Source organism: Aspergillus foveolatus, assembly GCF_047715535.1.
Source record: "Aspergillus foveolatus strain CBS 279.81 unplaced genomic scaffold BDW70scaffold_27, whole genome shotgun sequence".
Classification (NCBI taxonomy): Eukaryota; Fungi; Ascomycota; class Eurotiomycetes; order Eurotiales; family Aspergillaceae; genus Aspergillus; species Aspergillus foveolatus.
The window spans coordinates 122,415-139,683 of record NW_027396091.1 but is presented as its reverse complement, the minus strand read 5'-3'; the positions used below and the strand labels follow the sequence as shown (position 1 = coordinate 139,683).

The 17,269-nt window shown below is 49.7% G+C and overlaps 6 protein-coding genes across 6 annotated transcripts; 5 read left to right on the top strand and 1 right to left on the bottom strand.

Annotated features, from left to right (window-relative positions):
* The first annotated feature begins 308 nt into the window (after positions 1 to 308).
* BDW70DRAFT_137114 (RNA-binding protein LSM5) lies at positions 309 to 1,040 on the top strand. Its single transcript, XM_073736984.1, has 6 exons — positions 309 to 422; positions 474 to 530; positions 578 to 616; positions 674 to 701; positions 800 to 863; positions 915 to 1,040. Exons 1-6 carry the CDS (start codon positions 398 to 400, stop codon positions 951 to 953), a joined length of 252 nt encoding a protein of 83 aa, XP_073595535.1. The 5' UTR covers positions 309 to 397; the 3' UTR covers positions 954 to 1,040.
* Positions 1,041 to 1,383: 343 nt separating this feature from the next.
* On the top strand, positions 1,384 to 3,828 carry BDW70DRAFT_137113 (amino acid permease GAP1). The gene is made up of 3 exons (XM_073736983.1): positions 1,384 to 1,972; positions 2,063 to 2,480; positions 2,541 to 3,828. Exons 1-3 carry the CDS (start codon positions 1,696 to 1,698, stop codon positions 3,601 to 3,603), a joined length of 1,758 nt encoding a protein of 585 aa, XP_073595534.1. The 5' UTR covers positions 1,384 to 1,695; the 3' UTR covers positions 3,604 to 3,828.
* A 201-nt stretch (positions 3,829 to 4,029) lies between these two features.
* BDW70DRAFT_137111 (GTPase-activating protein RGD2) lies at positions 4,030 to 7,694 on the top strand. The gene is made up of 5 exons (XM_073736982.1): positions 4,030 to 4,719; positions 4,790 to 5,936; positions 5,985 to 6,080; positions 6,130 to 6,315; positions 6,365 to 7,694. Exons 1-5 carry the CDS (start codon positions 4,492 to 4,494, stop codon positions 7,399 to 7,401), a joined length of 2,694 nt encoding a protein of 897 aa, XP_073595533.1. The 5' UTR covers positions 4,030 to 4,491; the 3' UTR covers positions 7,402 to 7,694.
* A 161-nt stretch (positions 7,695 to 7,855) lies between these two features.
* Positions 7,856 to 9,880, bottom strand: BDW70DRAFT_150627 (AAA family ATPase CDC6; the record flags this gene model as incomplete). The annotated part of the gene is made up of 3 exons (XM_073739185.1): positions 7,856 to 9,450; positions 9,498 to 9,764; positions 9,829 to 9,880. The coding sequence occupies 3 exons, from the start codon at positions 9,878 to 9,880 to the stop codon at positions 7,856 to 7,858; spliced, it is 1,914 nt and encodes a 637-aa protein (XP_073595532.1).
* A 336-nt stretch (positions 9,881 to 10,216) lies between these two features.
* Positions 10,217 to 12,239, top strand: BDW70DRAFT_137104 (DNA-protein crosslink repair co-factor UBX5). The gene is made up of 2 exons (XM_073736981.1): positions 10,217 to 10,955; positions 11,014 to 12,239. The coding sequence occupies exons 1-2, from the start codon at positions 10,484 to 10,486 to the stop codon at positions 12,105 to 12,107; spliced, it is 1,566 nt and encodes a 521-aa protein (XP_073595531.1). The 5' UTR covers positions 10,217 to 10,483; the 3' UTR covers positions 12,108 to 12,239.
* A 491-nt stretch (positions 12,240 to 12,730) lies between these two features.
* BDW70DRAFT_57308 (putative Ste20-like serine/threonine protein kinase) lies at positions 12,731 to 15,240 on the top strand. Its single transcript, XM_073744307.1, has 4 exons — positions 12,731 to 12,991; positions 13,050 to 13,080; positions 13,142 to 13,458; positions 13,513 to 15,240. Exons 1-4 carry the CDS (start codon positions 12,940 to 12,942, stop codon positions 15,150 to 15,152), a joined length of 2,040 nt encoding a protein of 679 aa, XP_073595530.1. The 5' UTR covers positions 12,731 to 12,939; the 3' UTR covers positions 15,153 to 15,240.
* Positions 15,241 to 17,269: the final 2,029 nt, after the last annotated feature.

Sequence of the window (17,269 nt, the reverse complement as noted above, 5' to 3'; positions counted from 1 at the left end):
GCAGAAGCTAGATGGTGGAAGTGTGAGCTGGATAGCCAAAGAAATTCATGCAGACGGCCCAGTTTTGAGCTCAAGGTCTCCTAAGGGCCTGAGCAGGAAATGTAGGCCAAACAACAAAAGTCTTGCAACAAAGACTGATCATGCTCTATACACATGTAGGCAGGTTGAGCCTTGTAAAATAGAATTTCTTGATAATCATAAACAGACTTCGTCGATGGCCGGTGTAGAGCATGGAGAGTAGATTCCCGGAACGGATAAACATGGGATCCTCAATGCCAAGTCTCGCATTGGAATCGTCCATCCAAGGCTCAAGATCCACCAACTACAAATATCGTATCCCCTCGACTTTATACAACTCGCAGAAGGTCTTCTGTTGGGAATCTCCTGCATTTCTAAAATGACATCTCAACTTCTCCCTCTGGGTACGGAACTGCCTGTCTTCTGTCATAGAGACTCGCTAACTGCCATGTTAGAATTAATTGACAAGTGTGTTGGTTCTCGGATATGGATCATCATGAAGAACGACAAAGGTCGACTTATTCTTGCATGGCAACAGAGTGCGTACTGACGTTGACAGAATTCTCTGGCACGCTGCTCGGATTCGATGACTACGTCAGTAAGTGTCAACTGCAATCTATAAATATGCGAGATTTTGGCTCTAAATTTCTTTTAGATATGGTATTGGAAGATGTGACTGAATTGTAAGGGTCCTTGTCTTTCAGCTGGCTGGTGCTTTTTGGTCTCTGAGAGCGCTATATCTGACATCACATTGTCAACTTCTGAACTAACGTCTAGGTAGTGATTACACTGGTGCCCAGGTCAAGCTGCCAAAGATCCTCCTTAACGGAAATAATATCTGCATGGTAAGAATCTTGCTTTTGTGACAATAATAACAGACTGACTCTTGTTTTCAGTTAATTCCTGGTGGTGAAGGGCCTGTTGGTAGTTCTTGAATGAAGTTCGACAGTTTCATAGTGATGCAATGACAACTTACCACGACTAGCGATGACATACATGTAATATCTTTCAAATGATAGAAAATTACTTTCTCAGCGCCACATCTTATCCAGAAATGTTGGCTTGACTTCTGGCGCAAAACAAGGGATTTACATGTTTGGTGTTTCTCGCTTGCTAGGTTTGCAGCATTGCCACGAAAGCCCCCAGAACATAATGACCTGAAACAGTATGAGAAACAGAAACTCAGGACAAGTTCATCGGTTTGGCTGGAAAGATGTGATATATGAATGAGTGGAAGCTTGCAACCTCGGGCTGCACCAAAATGAAGCCTAGCGATATCGGGAATAGCGTTTCCTTATCAGCTGAGGGACAGCCACTCAAACCGACCATTCCCAACCCCAGTCACCTTTAATTTCGCTATCTCCCGACGAGATCATCCTGCCACGGTCAGGTAGCCACAACCTTGACTTATGGCATTCCGATTCTCTCATCCATCATCGGGATTATCTCGTCGTACACTGTATTCTCTGCGGCCCAGGTGTTCGTCAGACTCTCTATATTATATTTAGGCTGAGCACATACGATAAGAGAAGGCCTCCCATTGAAACTCCTGTATTGATCCCGCTTGTTGTTCATCCTCGTAACTCTTCTGGCGCTTGTCACTTTAACCTGCTCTCGAATGCCTGAAACTGGCGACCATCAAACAATCCCACGGTGGAAGCGAAGTGGTTGAGTACAATGGACAAAGACTTTCTGAAGGGCAACGCCGAACGCTCAACATCATCTGACTCTACCCCAGTCTATGGCGAGTCTACATCCAGACGCGCAAGCCTGGGACACCGGGTTTTAGGAAGCTTTCAAAGAGACCCAAATGCCCATGTCACTGCTTTCGCGTCGTTTTCGGACGGCAAAACATATGACATCGAAAATGCGACAGAAAAGGCAGCCAACTCTCCGCTACATCGTAGCCTAAGAGGTCGCCATCTGCAGATGATTGCTATCGGAGGCTCGATCGGTATGGACATGCTCGAAGTCTTTAGGTGGCACCGCAGCGTTTCCGGTTGGAGACTTCGTTATAGATGCTGATATTGTATACTTCTGCTAGGTACCGGCCTGTTCGTCAGCTCAGGGAGGGTTCTTGCTACGGGAGGCCCAGCTTCACTCCTCATCGCATATGCATTGATCGGATGCATGCTCTACTGCGCTGTGCATGCCCTTGGGGAGATGGCCGTGATATTCCCCGTGGCTGGTTCGTTCGCCCACTACTCGACCCGCTTTATTGATCCGGCCTGGGGTTTCGCTATGGGTTGGAACTATGCTCTCCAATGGCTTGCAATTTTACCTTTAGAGATCGTGGCGGCGGCAATCACCGTTGATTATTGGGAATCGAACATATCCAGCGCCGTATGGGTTGCCCTATTCTGGGCGGCGATTGTCTCCATCAATCTCTTCGGCGTTAAAGGTTATGGTGAAGCAGAGTTTGTGTTCTCCTCCATCAAGGTTATAGCTGTGATTGCTTTCATGTGAGTTGTCCCAAATTCCTGAATACCCTTTTGTAGGGTTGGTAACTGACATTTGCATAGAATACTCGGCGTTATCTTGAACTGTGCCGGGGGGCCAAATGGGAGTTACATAGGTGTCAAATACTGGCATGATCCCGGGGCGTTCCACCATGGCTTCAAAGGGCTGTGTGATGTATTTGTGAATGCTGGTTTCGCATTTGCGGGGACCGAGTTGGTTGGCCTTGCTGCAGCCGAAACTGCCAACCCCCGCAAGTCTTTACCAACGGCCATCAAGCAGGTTTTCTGGCGGATTACGCTCTTTTACATTGTTTCCCTCACTCTAGTGGGGCTTTTGATTCCCTATACCGAACCCCGACTTATCAACGGAACCTCCACTGTCGACACCAAGGCATCCCCATTTGTGATCGCCATCAAAAATGCTGGGATCGAAGTGCTAGATTCCGTGATGAATGTTGTCATCATGATTGCCGTTCTGTCTGTCGGGAACTCAGCTGTATATGGCTCTTCTCGGACTCTCGCTGCGCTTGCAGAGCAGCAGCAAGCCCCTCGGTTCCTAGGCTATATTGACCGTAAGGGCCGACCTTTGTGGGCCATCTGTATTGCCTCGGCGATGGGCTTGCTGGGTTTCTTAGCCGCCACTGACAAGCAAGAGGTCGCTTTCGAGTGGATGATCGCGATATCTGGCCTTTCGTCTATATTTACCTGGGGTTCCATTTGTCTAGCCCACATACGCTTTCGTCGCGCATGGAAGGTACAGGGCAACAGCCTGCATGACCTGGCGTTCCGCTCCCAACCCGGAATTATAGGCTCGTGGATAGGCTTTACCTTTAACTGCCTTGTTCTGATTGCCCAATTCTGGGTCGGATTTGCACCGATCGACTATGAAAAAATGTCGGCGAGTATGCTTGCCCGCAATTTCTTTTCAAAATACCTGGCGGCACCAGTTGTTCTTCTCTTCTATATACCCTACAAATTGCGGTTCAAAACCAAGATCCTCCGGGCGAAAGACATGGATTTGCGAACGGGTCGGCGGGAGTTGAACATCCAGTGGCTTATGAAAGAGGAGCGAGCGCAACAAGCTGCATGGCCTGCTTGGAAGAAAATCTATAAATTCTTTTGCTGAAGATTGGCACAGAGTCATCGGATGTTTTTTTTTTCCTTCATGCTGTTTTTCATATTTTGTTGAGTCCCAATAGTAACCCGACGACGATCATGAGATACCCACATTGAAAATCACCTTGACTTATACGTTCTCTACCACGGTGACTTGCGAGCTGTGACGTATTTGATTTTATCCTGTATATTCTCAGCAGATTTACTACCTTATGAATGCACTAAGTAGATCCCATCTCTACACCCAAACAATAACTAGTAGTCACTGTAGTAACAGGCGAATCGTCTTGCCCACAGCATAGATTACGGTAACATAACGGAAAGAGAGCCAAAAATAGTCTAAGACAAAGGGCCACGTGAGGCTGAGCGGCAACGGCCTGTAATTACGTACGGACTACGGAGATTGCACCAGGAACTGCTGGACCGGCTCAGTACTGTGGGAGGCCTGATGGGACTCTTCTTCCTTTCTACTTGCTCTCCGATCTGTCAGTATCATAACAATTTTAACGCAGGACTACGCCCGTTTCTTATTTGTTTTGCTTGATTTTGCTGGCCCTCCGTCCTTTTTGCTTCATATTCGTGCATCCTTTCTCTTTCCTGACTTCTAGGCGCCCACGCATACCATTTTGCTCTTTTTCCTACTCCTATTCCATCGGCTCGTACGTCTCGAAACTCGAATTGACATTACTACTGTATCCGGATCGAAGTTCCCCTCAATCTTCGCCCCCGAGCTATTCAAATCGCCCCTCATTTGACGAGCCTTTCCGCTTGCGCGTTAATTGACAGCCCTCGCCGACGAGTGGCTTCAGTTTTTCTAGCGCTCTACGCGATCTAATCCACATTCACTTGCGTTTTATCCCGTTCATTAGCTGTATTCTTCGCTTCGAGTTACAAAACAATGCCCGGGTTCGCAGATTCCTTCTGGACCCCAGACTACGCCACGGGTCTGGGGGTCCTGTACGGAAAGCTGCAGCAGGGAATCGTGGAAAACAAGCAGATACTTACGATTGCGTCTATGCGCGCGGATGCCGAGGAGATATACAGCTCGAAGCTGGGAGATATCGCACCGACTGTTGATAAAATGATCGCGGGGTTTGCGAAGGATGACGGAGCAAGCGTGAGAAAGGTAAGTAGTGCTACGAAGTCATCACCACCCACTTGCTCCGACATATGCTGATTTGGCAAAATCCTTACAGGCCTATGAGGGAACCCGTACCGAGATGGTTGAGGCGTCGAGGAACCACAAGAAGATCGCGTCAAATATCCGGGAATTAGTCGTTTCGCCGTTCAAGCGCTGGTGCGATCAACATGAGGCGCGGATTGAGAACTCTCACGATGACCTCCAGGCTCGGATCAAGGAACATACCAAGCAGGTAGATCTGGTGAAGAAGCTGCGGAGCCAGTACTTCAACAAATGCCGTGTACTTGAGGACCTGGAGGAAGAGAACAAGCTCGCATTTCAGGCGCCGGAAACTAGCCCTAAAATCAAGCCGACACCCAAAATAATCCTACCCGACAAAGAGCCCGTGGAGGATGAGCCGGTGGAACTCGGCGACCGGGTGTATACTCCAGATGACCTGAAGAAGCTTCTCGTGCACATGCTGGAGACTATCCCTCAGGGTGAGATTAAAGTGCCTATTATTGGCACTTACCAAAATACGTCGACTGGCGCGGATATCGTGGAATATACTCAAAAGTATCTGAACGCGACTAGCATCAGCTACGCCGAGAGAATCGGGCAGGATCTCGTCGACAATGGCTTCCTCCGGTTAGTGGGAAATATGGGCAGCACATTTGCCAATAGCTCTAAGTTGCGTTATCAGTGGCGCCCCAAGTGTTTCCAAATCTCTGGCATACCGGAGAAGAAGACAGCTTTGATGCGTGTGACCTCTGTCGCGACCAGCGAGGATGGTATTGATTCGCCTATTTCATCTGTGTCTGAGATGCTGGCTGGCTGGAATCCTCTAAATAACCCGCATCCAAACGAGACGCCGGCGGAGAAGCTTCGCAGGGAGGCTCGTGAAGCTGATGAACGTTACAAGGCCGCTGTGCGGAAACTTGACCTCATTAGGTGTAAGCTGGAGGAGGAGATTGTTGCAAACCTGCGGTTTATGGAGCAATGTGAGCTAGACCGTCTCAAGGCGATCAAAGCCGTGGTACTTGATTTCTCCGGCGCTATCAGCAATGTCATTCCAAACCTACAAAGTACCGTGGACCACATGATGCTCTACCAAGAGACTATTCAGCCTCTGGGAGATCTTAGGTATCTCCTTGAAAACTATAGAACTGGTGGATTTATACCTAAGGTCCAGGCCTACGAGAACTATTATGGCTCTGTTGGAGGCAAGTATTTCGAATATTTCACAAAGTTTCATATCTAACGGCTTTCAGACCAAATCTTTGGAGTCGACCTTGAGGCTCGGGCAAGGGCGGATCGCAAGAGAGTGCCAGTTATTGTGACTACTCTCTTAACTTACCTGGACAACTGTAAGATGGGAACGGTCTTCTGAAGAGTAGAACTAACAATCAGATATAGGCTACCCGGAACTTGAGGGAGACGAGTCGAGACGTGCAATCTGGCTTTATGATGTTCCATTGGGAGCGACCCACCACCTCCGTCACGCCCTAAACAACAGGAAAGGCGATTTCTTCGAAGTGCTTCAGAAGTATGAGATTCCGGTCGTTGCAAGTGTGCTCAAGTTATACCTCCTCGAATTGCCAGGTAAGAAAAACCCCTCAAGAGCTCAGGGCACAAAAGCTGACCCGGATAGACTCCCTTGTTTCATCCCAAGTATACGAAATCATTAAGACGATTTATTCCACGACTGCAAACGAGACCACTGAAGAAGGACGCGTTAAAGTCCTGCAGAGCACCCTTGGTCAACTTCGTCTCAACAACATTGCCACGCTTGATGCTATTATGACCCACTTTACGCGTTTGATAGACTTGACATCGGCCGACGAAACCTATGTTTCTGCCCTTGCCCAATCGCTAGCTCCCTGCATCCTCCGTCCCCGTAGCGAGAACAGCCTTACAATGGACGAGCGTCATAGTTACCGTTTGATCCGCGATCTCTTCGCTCACAAGGACACCATCTTCGGCGAACTGAAACGCCAGTCCAGTGGGCTTGTTGGTTCCGCACCCCGTCCGCGCGCAATCAGCACAGACGAAAGCAACCGCCGAGCCGCCATGGAAGCCCGCAACAGGGCCATTATGGACCGCAGTCGCGCCCACAGCCCAGCTCCTCCGCGCAAACATCGACGTGACCGTTCCAGCGGCCCAGAACCAGGCCGATTCCCAATTAACGTCTCTGGCTCGAAAACCCCAACAACTACCCGAAACAGCCTAGAGGTGCCCGGTAGCGATTCGCCCACAGGCGCAGGTGCTGTTACAACCGCTGCTACAGCCGCTGACGAGCTCTCCACCGTGAACATCCACTCCCCCGAACCCATCACAAACGGCACTACCGCCCCTGGCCCTGCCACCGTCGAATCGTCCGTCGTCCAAGAACCCCCCTCCGAACCGACCGGGTCTCCTAGTCCCCCGCCGGAGACTCAATCGGACGACTCTCCCACACCCACCCCAACACCTCATGTTGAGGAGTCCAGCTCCACCACCAGCAGCCTAAACCGCAGCTCCATGTCACGCTCCAGCGGCATCCACACCCGCAAGCCGGGTCTCGGCAGCCGCTCCAGCTTTCCTATCATTCCTGGAGAAACAAACACAGACAGCAAGCGAAGCAGTATCGCTGAGAGCGGTACCGAGCTCAAGGGTGTCACATTAGAGGATAAGCCGATGGACGACTAAATAGGTCAAGTCCTTGGTTTTAATTGAGGTCGCTGCTGCTGGGCATTCTGCGCGACCCTAGGAGCGCCGTTTTTGGCCTTCCGCGTTGTTTTATGTTTCAAGCTTTTCAGTGTTCCGTATAAACTATATCGTTACATCTTGCATACCCCCTTGTATGTCTATCTCATTCTGCTGTTCTTATTAGTCCTCTTTGCTTTACATTTTGCTTCTTGACTTGTATAGTACTCATTGGCTTGAGTCTGTATCCGAATCGTATACAGTCCCTTCCCCTCGGGGTCAAGTGTTATCATTCCAAGTGGGATACGTTTCCTGTACCCATGTAATGCAATAATGCTTCTGTATAAATAAGTGTACAATGATCCAGAACGGCACTCTGGAAGGAACAATGACCGCTAACCAATGATCGCTAACAGACTCCAGAATACTCCAAAAAATATGCTGTATGATGGAGTTATCATAGACCTTCACCCAAAAACAGCCTCCTAAGAATACCTTCGCCTGGCCCAGTGATCTGACTCTCAATTTCTTTCTGGGAAACGAAGCAAACAAGGTTTTGCTCGTCCAATGCTTTGCTAAGTGAGCTTCCGCTAGATTTTGAAGGTGTGCGTCGGACGTCTGAGCCGCCAGCGACAGTACCACCACGACCTCGACCTTGGTATTCGCCGACAAGTCCTAAAGTCTCCAAGCTACCAAGAACATCTTTAAACTCCGTTGCGGTCAATGGGTGCAGAATGTTGTCTGTCCTGCAAAGGGTACAATATGCATCAAAGATTTGTTTAACTGTTGGAGCCAAGTTCTTGGACTTGGATGGAGTTTGCGGAATGTCGTTTTCGCGTCGTTTTCGGTCCAGTGCGACCAGCGCACAAATTGCCGCTTTTTGTTGAAGGTTGAGGCACTGTAGCCTCTGAGTTGTTCCCTGCCCAAAAACTGATGATGTGATTTTTGCGACATGTGCAATGCTAGCTCGGGGTGCTGTCATAATCGTGTAAGGGAGTGCCGAAGTCCCCTTCGCCAATGAATGCTTAGGAGAAAATGAAAGATTGTTATTTTCGACCAGAATGGTTTTGGAAGGGCTGTTTAGATTCTGCATGTCGTGTTTCTGCATCGTTTCCTGCTCAATCACGTCGATTGCTCGTTTGATGAGTTCAAAAGCCTTTCGTAGATCTCCGGTTTGCGAAGCCACCTTTTTTGCACATAGCTGGATGGCTGCAGGTTGGACGAAAGGAATGAAATTCGGATCCTCCGCCTGGCCTCCTGGGAGCAATGAGCGAAGGCGCTCGATAACCACGCCTGCAATCTGGCTGGCATTGTATGGCAGAAATGGGAGCAGAAGAGGCTTCAAGTTCTTTGCCTTCAATTGAGGCAGGGATCGATCGGTTAGATCAAGTGCGTTGGCGATTCCAATCAGCAGCAATTTCGATTCCCCTTGTAGTGACCACTCAAATAAAGACTGGAGGATGCCAGCATCCGATGTGAGAAGATGGTCAATTTCATCCAGCATGACTAAAAACATGTCTTGTTTGCTGGCTTGTTTCTTCTCCGGCAAAAACATACTTTTCAGCCTGTCGGCTTCGCTCTTCTTGAAAACATCGTCATCATCACACAGATCCTCAGTAAGCTTGCTGTAGACATCCCGCGCTGTCCTCATGCTCGCACAGTTCAGCTGCGCGACTCTTGCCGGCTTAATTTCAACCTCATCAAGAATTTCCTTAACAAGAGCACTTTTGCCGGTACCTGGAGGACCGCTGACATACATGCACCCGCCCCTTTTCAACTTCATGCCATCGGCAATGAACGACGCAAGCTTTTCTTTCTCCGCCTCACGACCGATGATCCGCCCGGAACTTGCACCTCGCGCGAATAGCTGACGGGCTTGCGTGTAGACAGTCTGAGTAGTTGTTGGAGTTCCCAACTGTCGCGGCGTACGGGGTGTTAGAACTTTTGCTCCCACCTGAACTCGATGCTTCGGTGTGACAGGCGGCGAGTCAAGAGCATTCCGATATCTGGCCTTCGTAGGAGTTCTGACTTCAGCAGGTTTTAGGTTTTTGTCTGTACAGATCAGCCAATGTACTTCACATGCCGCCGTTCGTGCCTACCATCGATAGTTTGGGATGTACTCCGTATGATATTCTCTTTCGAAAAGGACGGCTCCTGATCCTCTTGCAAATCAGTCTTACTTTTCCTCCTAGAGACAGGCGAGCGGCTTTTTGTGGTGGCGGCATTCTCTGATTGAGGCTCGTCGTTGTATATTGTCCGAGATCGAAGCTGGCGAGTCGAGGGTGCTTTTGGTGATTGATTGCTTTCACGATGGATTCGGGGGTGTTGTGTCCGGCGTCTGCTATTACTACGCAGCGGGAGAGAAGCTACAGATTCGTGACAAGGTCAGCAAATGGAAGGAGCGTGAAGAAACGGACAATATAGTCGTACCTTCTGTCTCGATGGCGCTCCTCTGGCGCTTTCCCAGGGCTGTTGCAGCCATAGTGAGGACAGGAAAGAGCAACCAGCAAAGAATTCTCTTATAGATAAAATTGTACTGTCCAATTATACAATATCCGTCAATCGTTACTGGGTGTCCGTGTCATGGGGAGATAGGAGAGGCGGACGTTTTCACTGACCGCAGCTCGTCCTAAGGAGGCATAATTGGTTCCTCTACTTTCGCGTCTACGCGCGACGCGTCTATTATTCACGTGATCACGATGTATGTGCTATCTCTTGCCGATGCCGGAAAATCATATAATCCGGCCCTACGTCCACCAACTGCGTCACTAAGGCAGCCTGATAGCAACCATGGAGCTTTAGCAGAGGGCAAATACATCTTTATTCTTCCCATTTCTTCCTCGTCCGTTATTTGAAACTTAAAACGTCGAGCCTGTGCTTTTTCACTTTCTGAACCTTTTTTAGATGATAGAATACATGCTGAGACCCCTTCGACCCTCGACCAAACTTGGTGGGATTCGCGTTTGTCTGCAGCTCTTCGCTTTCAACCTTGTGGTCTGAACTCATATAAGGACACAATTTGAGGACAACGCCACACACCTCTATAATAACTACGTCTAAAAGTTTCGGAGGACATTCGTTCGCCATGGATAGCGACGTCGTGGCCCAATTTTCCGAAATTACCGGCTCAAAGCCGGAGCTTGCAACTCAGTACCTGCAGTTGACCGACTTCAACATTGAGCAGGCTATGCAGCTGTACTTTGAAAACGACGGAGCGGAGTTAACGCGCGACCCGGTTCCATCAAATTCTGCAGCAAACAGGGCATCTCGTTCCACAAGCTACGAAGATGCGTCGGGGGTAGTGCACCTGGACTCTGATGAAGACGAAGCTCAATCTACGCCACGGAACCGGTCATTAAATACATCAACGCTCGAAGACGATGCAGCCATGGCACGCCGTCTACAAGAGGAAATGTACGGAGGACAAGGTGCTGCCGATGAAGTGCGTGCGCCGATGGCCCGTACCACCGAAACACTTGTTGGACCAGAGGTAGACTTTGGGGATGATATGCATGAGAGTATCTTAGGGCAAATCCGGACTCGTCAACGACGCGCGAGTGAGTATACCCTTCATTCATCGTATTAGATCTTGCTGCTAATAAGATTGCGCTTAAGATCGACCTGGCATTTTCAACCAGAGAGATACTACGTCGATATGGACCGGCGAAGAGGAGGAAGAGTCCCACCGCGAAAGGCTGGCGGCAGCAACAGGCGGCGCCTCCGAGAGATCGAGCAAAACAAATCTGCTTGCAGAACTGTACCGCCCACCTTTCGAAATCATGTCAAGATTACCTTGGGATCTCGCTCGAGAAGATGGACGTGAGCATGAGAAGTGGCTTCTGGTGAATATTCAGGACCCATCCATCTTTGACTGCCAGGTTTTGAACCGGGATTTATGGAAGGACGCCAACGTCAAGGAGACCATACAAGAGCATTTCATATTTCTGCAGTACACCAAAGATGACCCCCGTGCCGCGCCGTACCTACAATATTACTTCCAGGCTAGTGACGTTTCCGATAACTACCCTCATATTGCCATCGTTGACCCGCGGACGGGTGAACAAATGAAGATTTGGTCAGGTCCACCGGTGGTGAAGGCTGCTGATTTTCTGATGCAACTTCACGAGTTTCTCGACCGATACAGCTTGAAGCACAATGTCCGAAACCCAGTGGCGAAACGAAAACCAGAAATTAAGGAGAAGAGCATTGATGCCATGACGGAGGAAGAGATGTTGGAGCTAGCATTGAAAAACAGCCTCGGGGCGAACGCTGGACAGTCTCGAAAGATGGAAGACCCCGACGACTTAACGCGGAGCGCTGGAGACGTCAAAGGCAAAGGTAGAGCGGTCGATGACGAGGACGCTGAGATGGATGAGGCAGACAAAAGTGCAGCTGCAGACGCTGAAACATCCGCATTTTGGTCTATTGCAAGTGATCGACCACACACCGAACCTCCTGCTGACCCTGCAACGACGACACGCATTCAGTTCCGACATCCCACCGGAAGAATCATCAGACGTTTCGCATTGAATGATCCGGTCAGGAGGATTTACGAATGGCTGAAAGCCGAGCCTGTCCTGAAGGAGAAAGCTGGCGTCGAATTCGAGCTTAATGCTATGGGCCGCAACCTGATTGATGCTCTAGATCAGAGTGTGGAGGCTGCCGGTCTGAAGAATGGTACCATCATGATAGGATACATCGAGGATTAAGAATGACGGGGAATGGTATACAGAGTATGGTAGCCGGCAGATTTTCTATCTATCAAACCCGAAATGATCCGTCACGGATAATTACTTACCACATAATGAATTCGGCTTCGGTTGATATAGGAACGCTTCTACTCGCTCTCTGTAGACTCCTCGCCTATTTGGTTGTATTCCGGACTACTTGGACACCGCCCTCAAGCGCCCACCTTGACCGCCCGGCAGAATAGACTTCGTGCGGGCCCCAATCATCGTCCGTTATGACATTATTGTTGTTGTTGTGTCGTCTTGGCTGTGCTCCTCCTTCGTCGTTAGCTCCCTGGTGGAAGACAACGCAAGGGAGCTCTCTCCAGAACCATTTATTGCCAACACTCTTCGATGATTACTCACATTCGCCAATGACTCAACCCTCAGTTTAAGCAAGGAAGGACTGGCAAGGTTGGGCCTGTCTTGCTTTCCTAGACCCAGTTTCAGCCGCTCACTGCCCGCTTTTGTTGACGTCGACGGCTATCCCCATAACGATAGCTAACGAACGATCAACGCTTCGCTTCTGGCTGTTTTCGATAGCCATCTTTATTCTCTGAATTGCCCAAGCTTCAAACTTTCGACCTCATTCATGTTGCGCCTTCTCCTTACCCCACTTGTTGAGACTTACACCTATCGGTAGGTGAGTAAACATTCAGTTGTTCCTAGTCGAGGCCGATGATCGCCTATTTAATACGCCCCATCAATCCGGCTGTGCCTATGCTGGTACTGCAGCGCTCTCTCTTGTGCTAATGCAAACCCAGACATTGCAAGTTCTAGTGGGTGATCGAGAGATACTCAAAGCGTCACCAAAATGGAAGGCCTGGTGGATCCAGAGACGCTTTACATGAAACAAAACTGCATTGGTACGTATTGAGAGCACTGGCTCGCACCGTTCTGTAATGTTTCTGACTGCCGATTTAGGTGGCGGAAGCTTCGGACGGGTGTATAAAGGGTATGATACTTGACCCTCCACTCTTCCAAAGTACATTCTTGATACGAACAGCATACTACAGTGTCGATAAACGCAACGGGAAATCAGTGGCGATCAAGATAATTGACGTTGAAAACGCCGAGGATGAAGTCGAAGATATCATTCAGGAGATTGCCATCCTGTCCGAACTCAACTCGCCGTACGTGACCAGGTACCATGGGTCATATTTGAAAGGGTCGAGTCTCTGGATTGTAATGGAATTCTGTTCTGGAGGCAGTTGCTCCGATCTAATGCGCCCGGGGCCTATTCCAGAGGAATATATTGTTATCATTATTCGAGAACTGCTAAAAGGACTGGACTATCTGCACAGCGACAAAAAGCTGCATCGCGATGTCAAAGGTGCGCAATCCACCATTACTATTGGGGATAGGGTCCAATACTCACGATTAATAGCTGCAAACATCCTCCTAACGTCGGGCGGCCAAGTGAAACTGGCAGACTTTGGCGTCTCCAGTCAGCTATCGGCTACAATGACCAAGAAAAACACCTTCGTAGGAACTCCGTTTTGGATGGCCCCAGAAGTGATCAAGCAGTCAGGATATGATTACAAGGCCGATATCTGGTCACTCGGTATAACAGCGATTGAGCTTGCCAATGGGGAGCCACCGTACTCGGATATACATCCCATGAAAGTCCTTTTTCTAATACCCAAGAATCCACCCCCTACACTGCAAGGTGCATACAGCAAGGCATTCAAGAACTTTGTCGAGCTCTGTCTACGAAGAGACCCGCGAGAGCGACCAACGGCCAAAGAGCTCCTTGAGCATCCCTTCATCAAGCGAGCAAAAAAGACCAATTACCTAACGGAGCTAATTGAGCGCTATGAGCGTTGGCAGGCAGTTAGCGGAAATCAGAAGGCTGACGAAGATGACGAGCTGGATCAGGAGCCTGCAGCTGCGCCGAAGACCACCGAGGAAGAGGATGACCTTTGGGATTTTGGCACTGTTCGCCCAGTGGGCCGAGGGCACGCTTTGAATCCGATGAGAGTGACAGATCTCAACGCCAGGGGCTATGGCACGAGAGATCGGGATTCCAAACTCGAACAGCGAAGCGAAGCAACAAGATCAAATAATCCTGCGACTCCATCATTTGCTCTACCTAAGAGCACACCTACCTCACCAAAACAATCTTCTCCATCGAAGATTCCACTACCTCCCTCCCCGGTGAAAGCGACGCATATGGACAACTGCCCCAGAACGCCTTCGTATCTTACCCGACAGAAACCAAGGGAAAGCCCTGGGAGTGAATATGACAGAGCTCTACAGCAATCTTTAGCGCAAGACCTGAGTTTCCTGCAGCTTGACCGCTCGCCAGGAAGCTCTATGGCAACTATGATAGACAGGGAAAGCCCGCTCTCAACACCTTTACCCCACCAGCCGTGGTCATCCACGGCAGCGGAAGCACCGACCCTGCAGGCATCACCTTCTCGACAACCCGCGGAACAACAAGTCAGGCCAGATACGGAGCCGTCCCGCGCTCAGCCTCCATTATTTTCTCAACCGCAAACTCAGCCGCAGCCCCCTTCACCAAGACCTCCACCAACACCGAAGCATGCCTCTCCGCCGCCGCAACCTAAACAACAAAATTATGTACATGCACCATTGCAGAATCTTGCATCCAGTCATGTCAGCCCAAACAGTCCTTCATACAATAAGCCCGCCAACTCGAAAGCACAAGACATGAAACAGTCACGAACGTCTCACGAAATCACTGCCCTGAACAGCGTAATTATTCCTGCCTTGAAGGAAGCCGTCCAACGTCGAGCTCGCTGCGTAGATATTGCTACCCGGTCGACTATAGCCCATGATGGAGAGAGTCTGAAAGCGGCATTGGAGCTCCAATCGCGGCGTGAACACGCTCAAGAAATGATAGAATCATTATCCAACGATCTGGGCAGTATCCTCACTAGGATCGAGCGCTGGGACAATGACGCAGCCGTGGGCATGGGTGCCGGCATCCACTCCTTTCTAGAAGGGTTTCTTGAAGAGATCCTCATCAGAATAGAACCAGGCGATGAAGACGAGCTCCGATGAGCTTCAGTGCTCTCTTTGCTTCCTCATTCACATAATTCTGCTCTAGAGCCGTTACCGTGTTTCTTTCTTTTCCTGTTTCTCTTAGGATAGCACACATGAAGGTCCATTGCAATGGGCGTCAGCACGGTGCAGCTGTATGCTCAGGAACACAGTGCAGAAGATCTCGCAATTTCTGTTCAAACTTTCCTTCTGTTTTCATTCTTCACTATCTGTTTATACAGGGCTGGCCCTTTAGATCTTCCAATTTGGAACAAGATATTATGCAGGGGGTCTAAATCTGCCACTTTTCATGATCCAGCTCCAGAGACCTCAGTAAGCAACAATTCCAGCCCATTCCCAAGCGAATTTGGATGGATGGGCACTTTGACCGACAAGCCAGCTACCGGAAAGGAGAAAAGAGCGTATCCATCATATATTTTCTCGCACGAGTATCAGCCTTAATCGCACAATCTCCGTCACCTGCTTACGGCACCGGCAGCCCAGCCTACCAAGACTACCAGCCCAGCTGTATCCGCATATATCAGATGATTGCATCCATCACGTTTTGAAAGATACCAGAGCCCTCTCGCATGCTTTCGCGACATCGCTAGGCTCTAAACTCACTCTCGCGACGGATTTCCATTGGACACCTGACGGGGAGGTTGCCCAGGCCTGCGTGAAAGGGCCGGGCCCGGCAGCTTCAATATATTCGTAACCCAAGTATTTTTCTTTCTGCCCAAGTACGAGGTTCCTCTAGCGGCTATCCTACTCTGCAGGGGAGCTTTCAAGACCAACAGGAAGACAAGTGGTGAAAGCCGAGACATTATCTCATGACGGAAAATGTCAACCATTATACACTCACTAGTAGAACTACTTTTGCGGACCAGATCTGGGCCGCAACGTGCAAGCTCCAGCCCGTCCTCAAAGTCAGTCAAGAACAGCCAGCAGCCCGATGAACGGCTCCTCGATGCCAGGGCCAATTACTAGGCGTATACTATGCGGGAGCAGCAAGAGCAGCCGGTGTGGTCGAGGTATGCGTGGCTGCCGGCTGTCATTGGATGAGTAGGGTATAAGGGGAGGAATGGGTTGATCATAAATTCAGATGATGACACCAATGCTGTCGAGTGGCACATGATGCTTTTCCAGGATCCCGGCAACGTGCTTGTCCTTGACTTGCCCTTGATAGCTTGGGCAATGTTGGGGAGAGAGTCGTTTACCATGTCCCTGGGGCTTCCCAGGTCGAGGTTGACATTACACTGGTTGCTCAGGCGTAGACCACAACGTCCATTCCTCGAAGCCTCTAATGGGTGGCCCCATTCATGGGCCCCTTGGCGCTTTAGGGCTGAAAATAGTGTCGGTGACGGAGATCTGTACTGTCGACAAAGGCGGGGGGTTAGTTAACCGCGCTGGCCACAATGACGATGTTACTGTGTACGTCAGGCCCCTTGCTCCTTACACCTTGCACTTCGAAGCCGGTAAAGCTCTATGGTGTCTTTGCTCTGCTTGACGCATGCGCAAGAATCTATCCGCTTGCTGCTGGGGCTTGGTAAAGTCGCGGGGATTACATGCCATCTACCACCTCCACCCCATCTCAGCTGTAGTTCTGTATATATATATAGCATACCTGAAGCATGGATTTCTCACAATCAAAGTGGATATACACTCTTTGACCTGTATAAAGAGGGCTCACTCCACTATGGATCCATTATTCATACCGCTAGCCAACACTAGATATATCTCTATTACTAATGTTTAAGCATTTTGGGTCGTGTATGTGCTTAGGTGAGACATGCGATCTTTTCCGTGTTTGCATTTGACTTCACCTGGTACCTCGCTTACCATGGGCTGCGGGATCAGAAGGGAGACAAGGCAGTGGTTCCTCCGGTACAAGTCACCCAGAAGTTGAGATGCTCTTGGGTGAGCTCCTGCCAGTCGACATCTGTGCGCGGTGGATGCATTGGCCCCGAGCAGACCTTGGCCTTTTGCACTAATGCGCGAATGACAATTAGCGAAAGGGAGGTGGCTTGGAGCAGCTAAGACCGTGGAGTCTTAGGGCTATGTATCCGAAGATTCGTCGATTGGATTTGTGAACTGCATTGGGTGGAGCGGTAGCTGTGGCACCGTCGTCTCAGTATCGC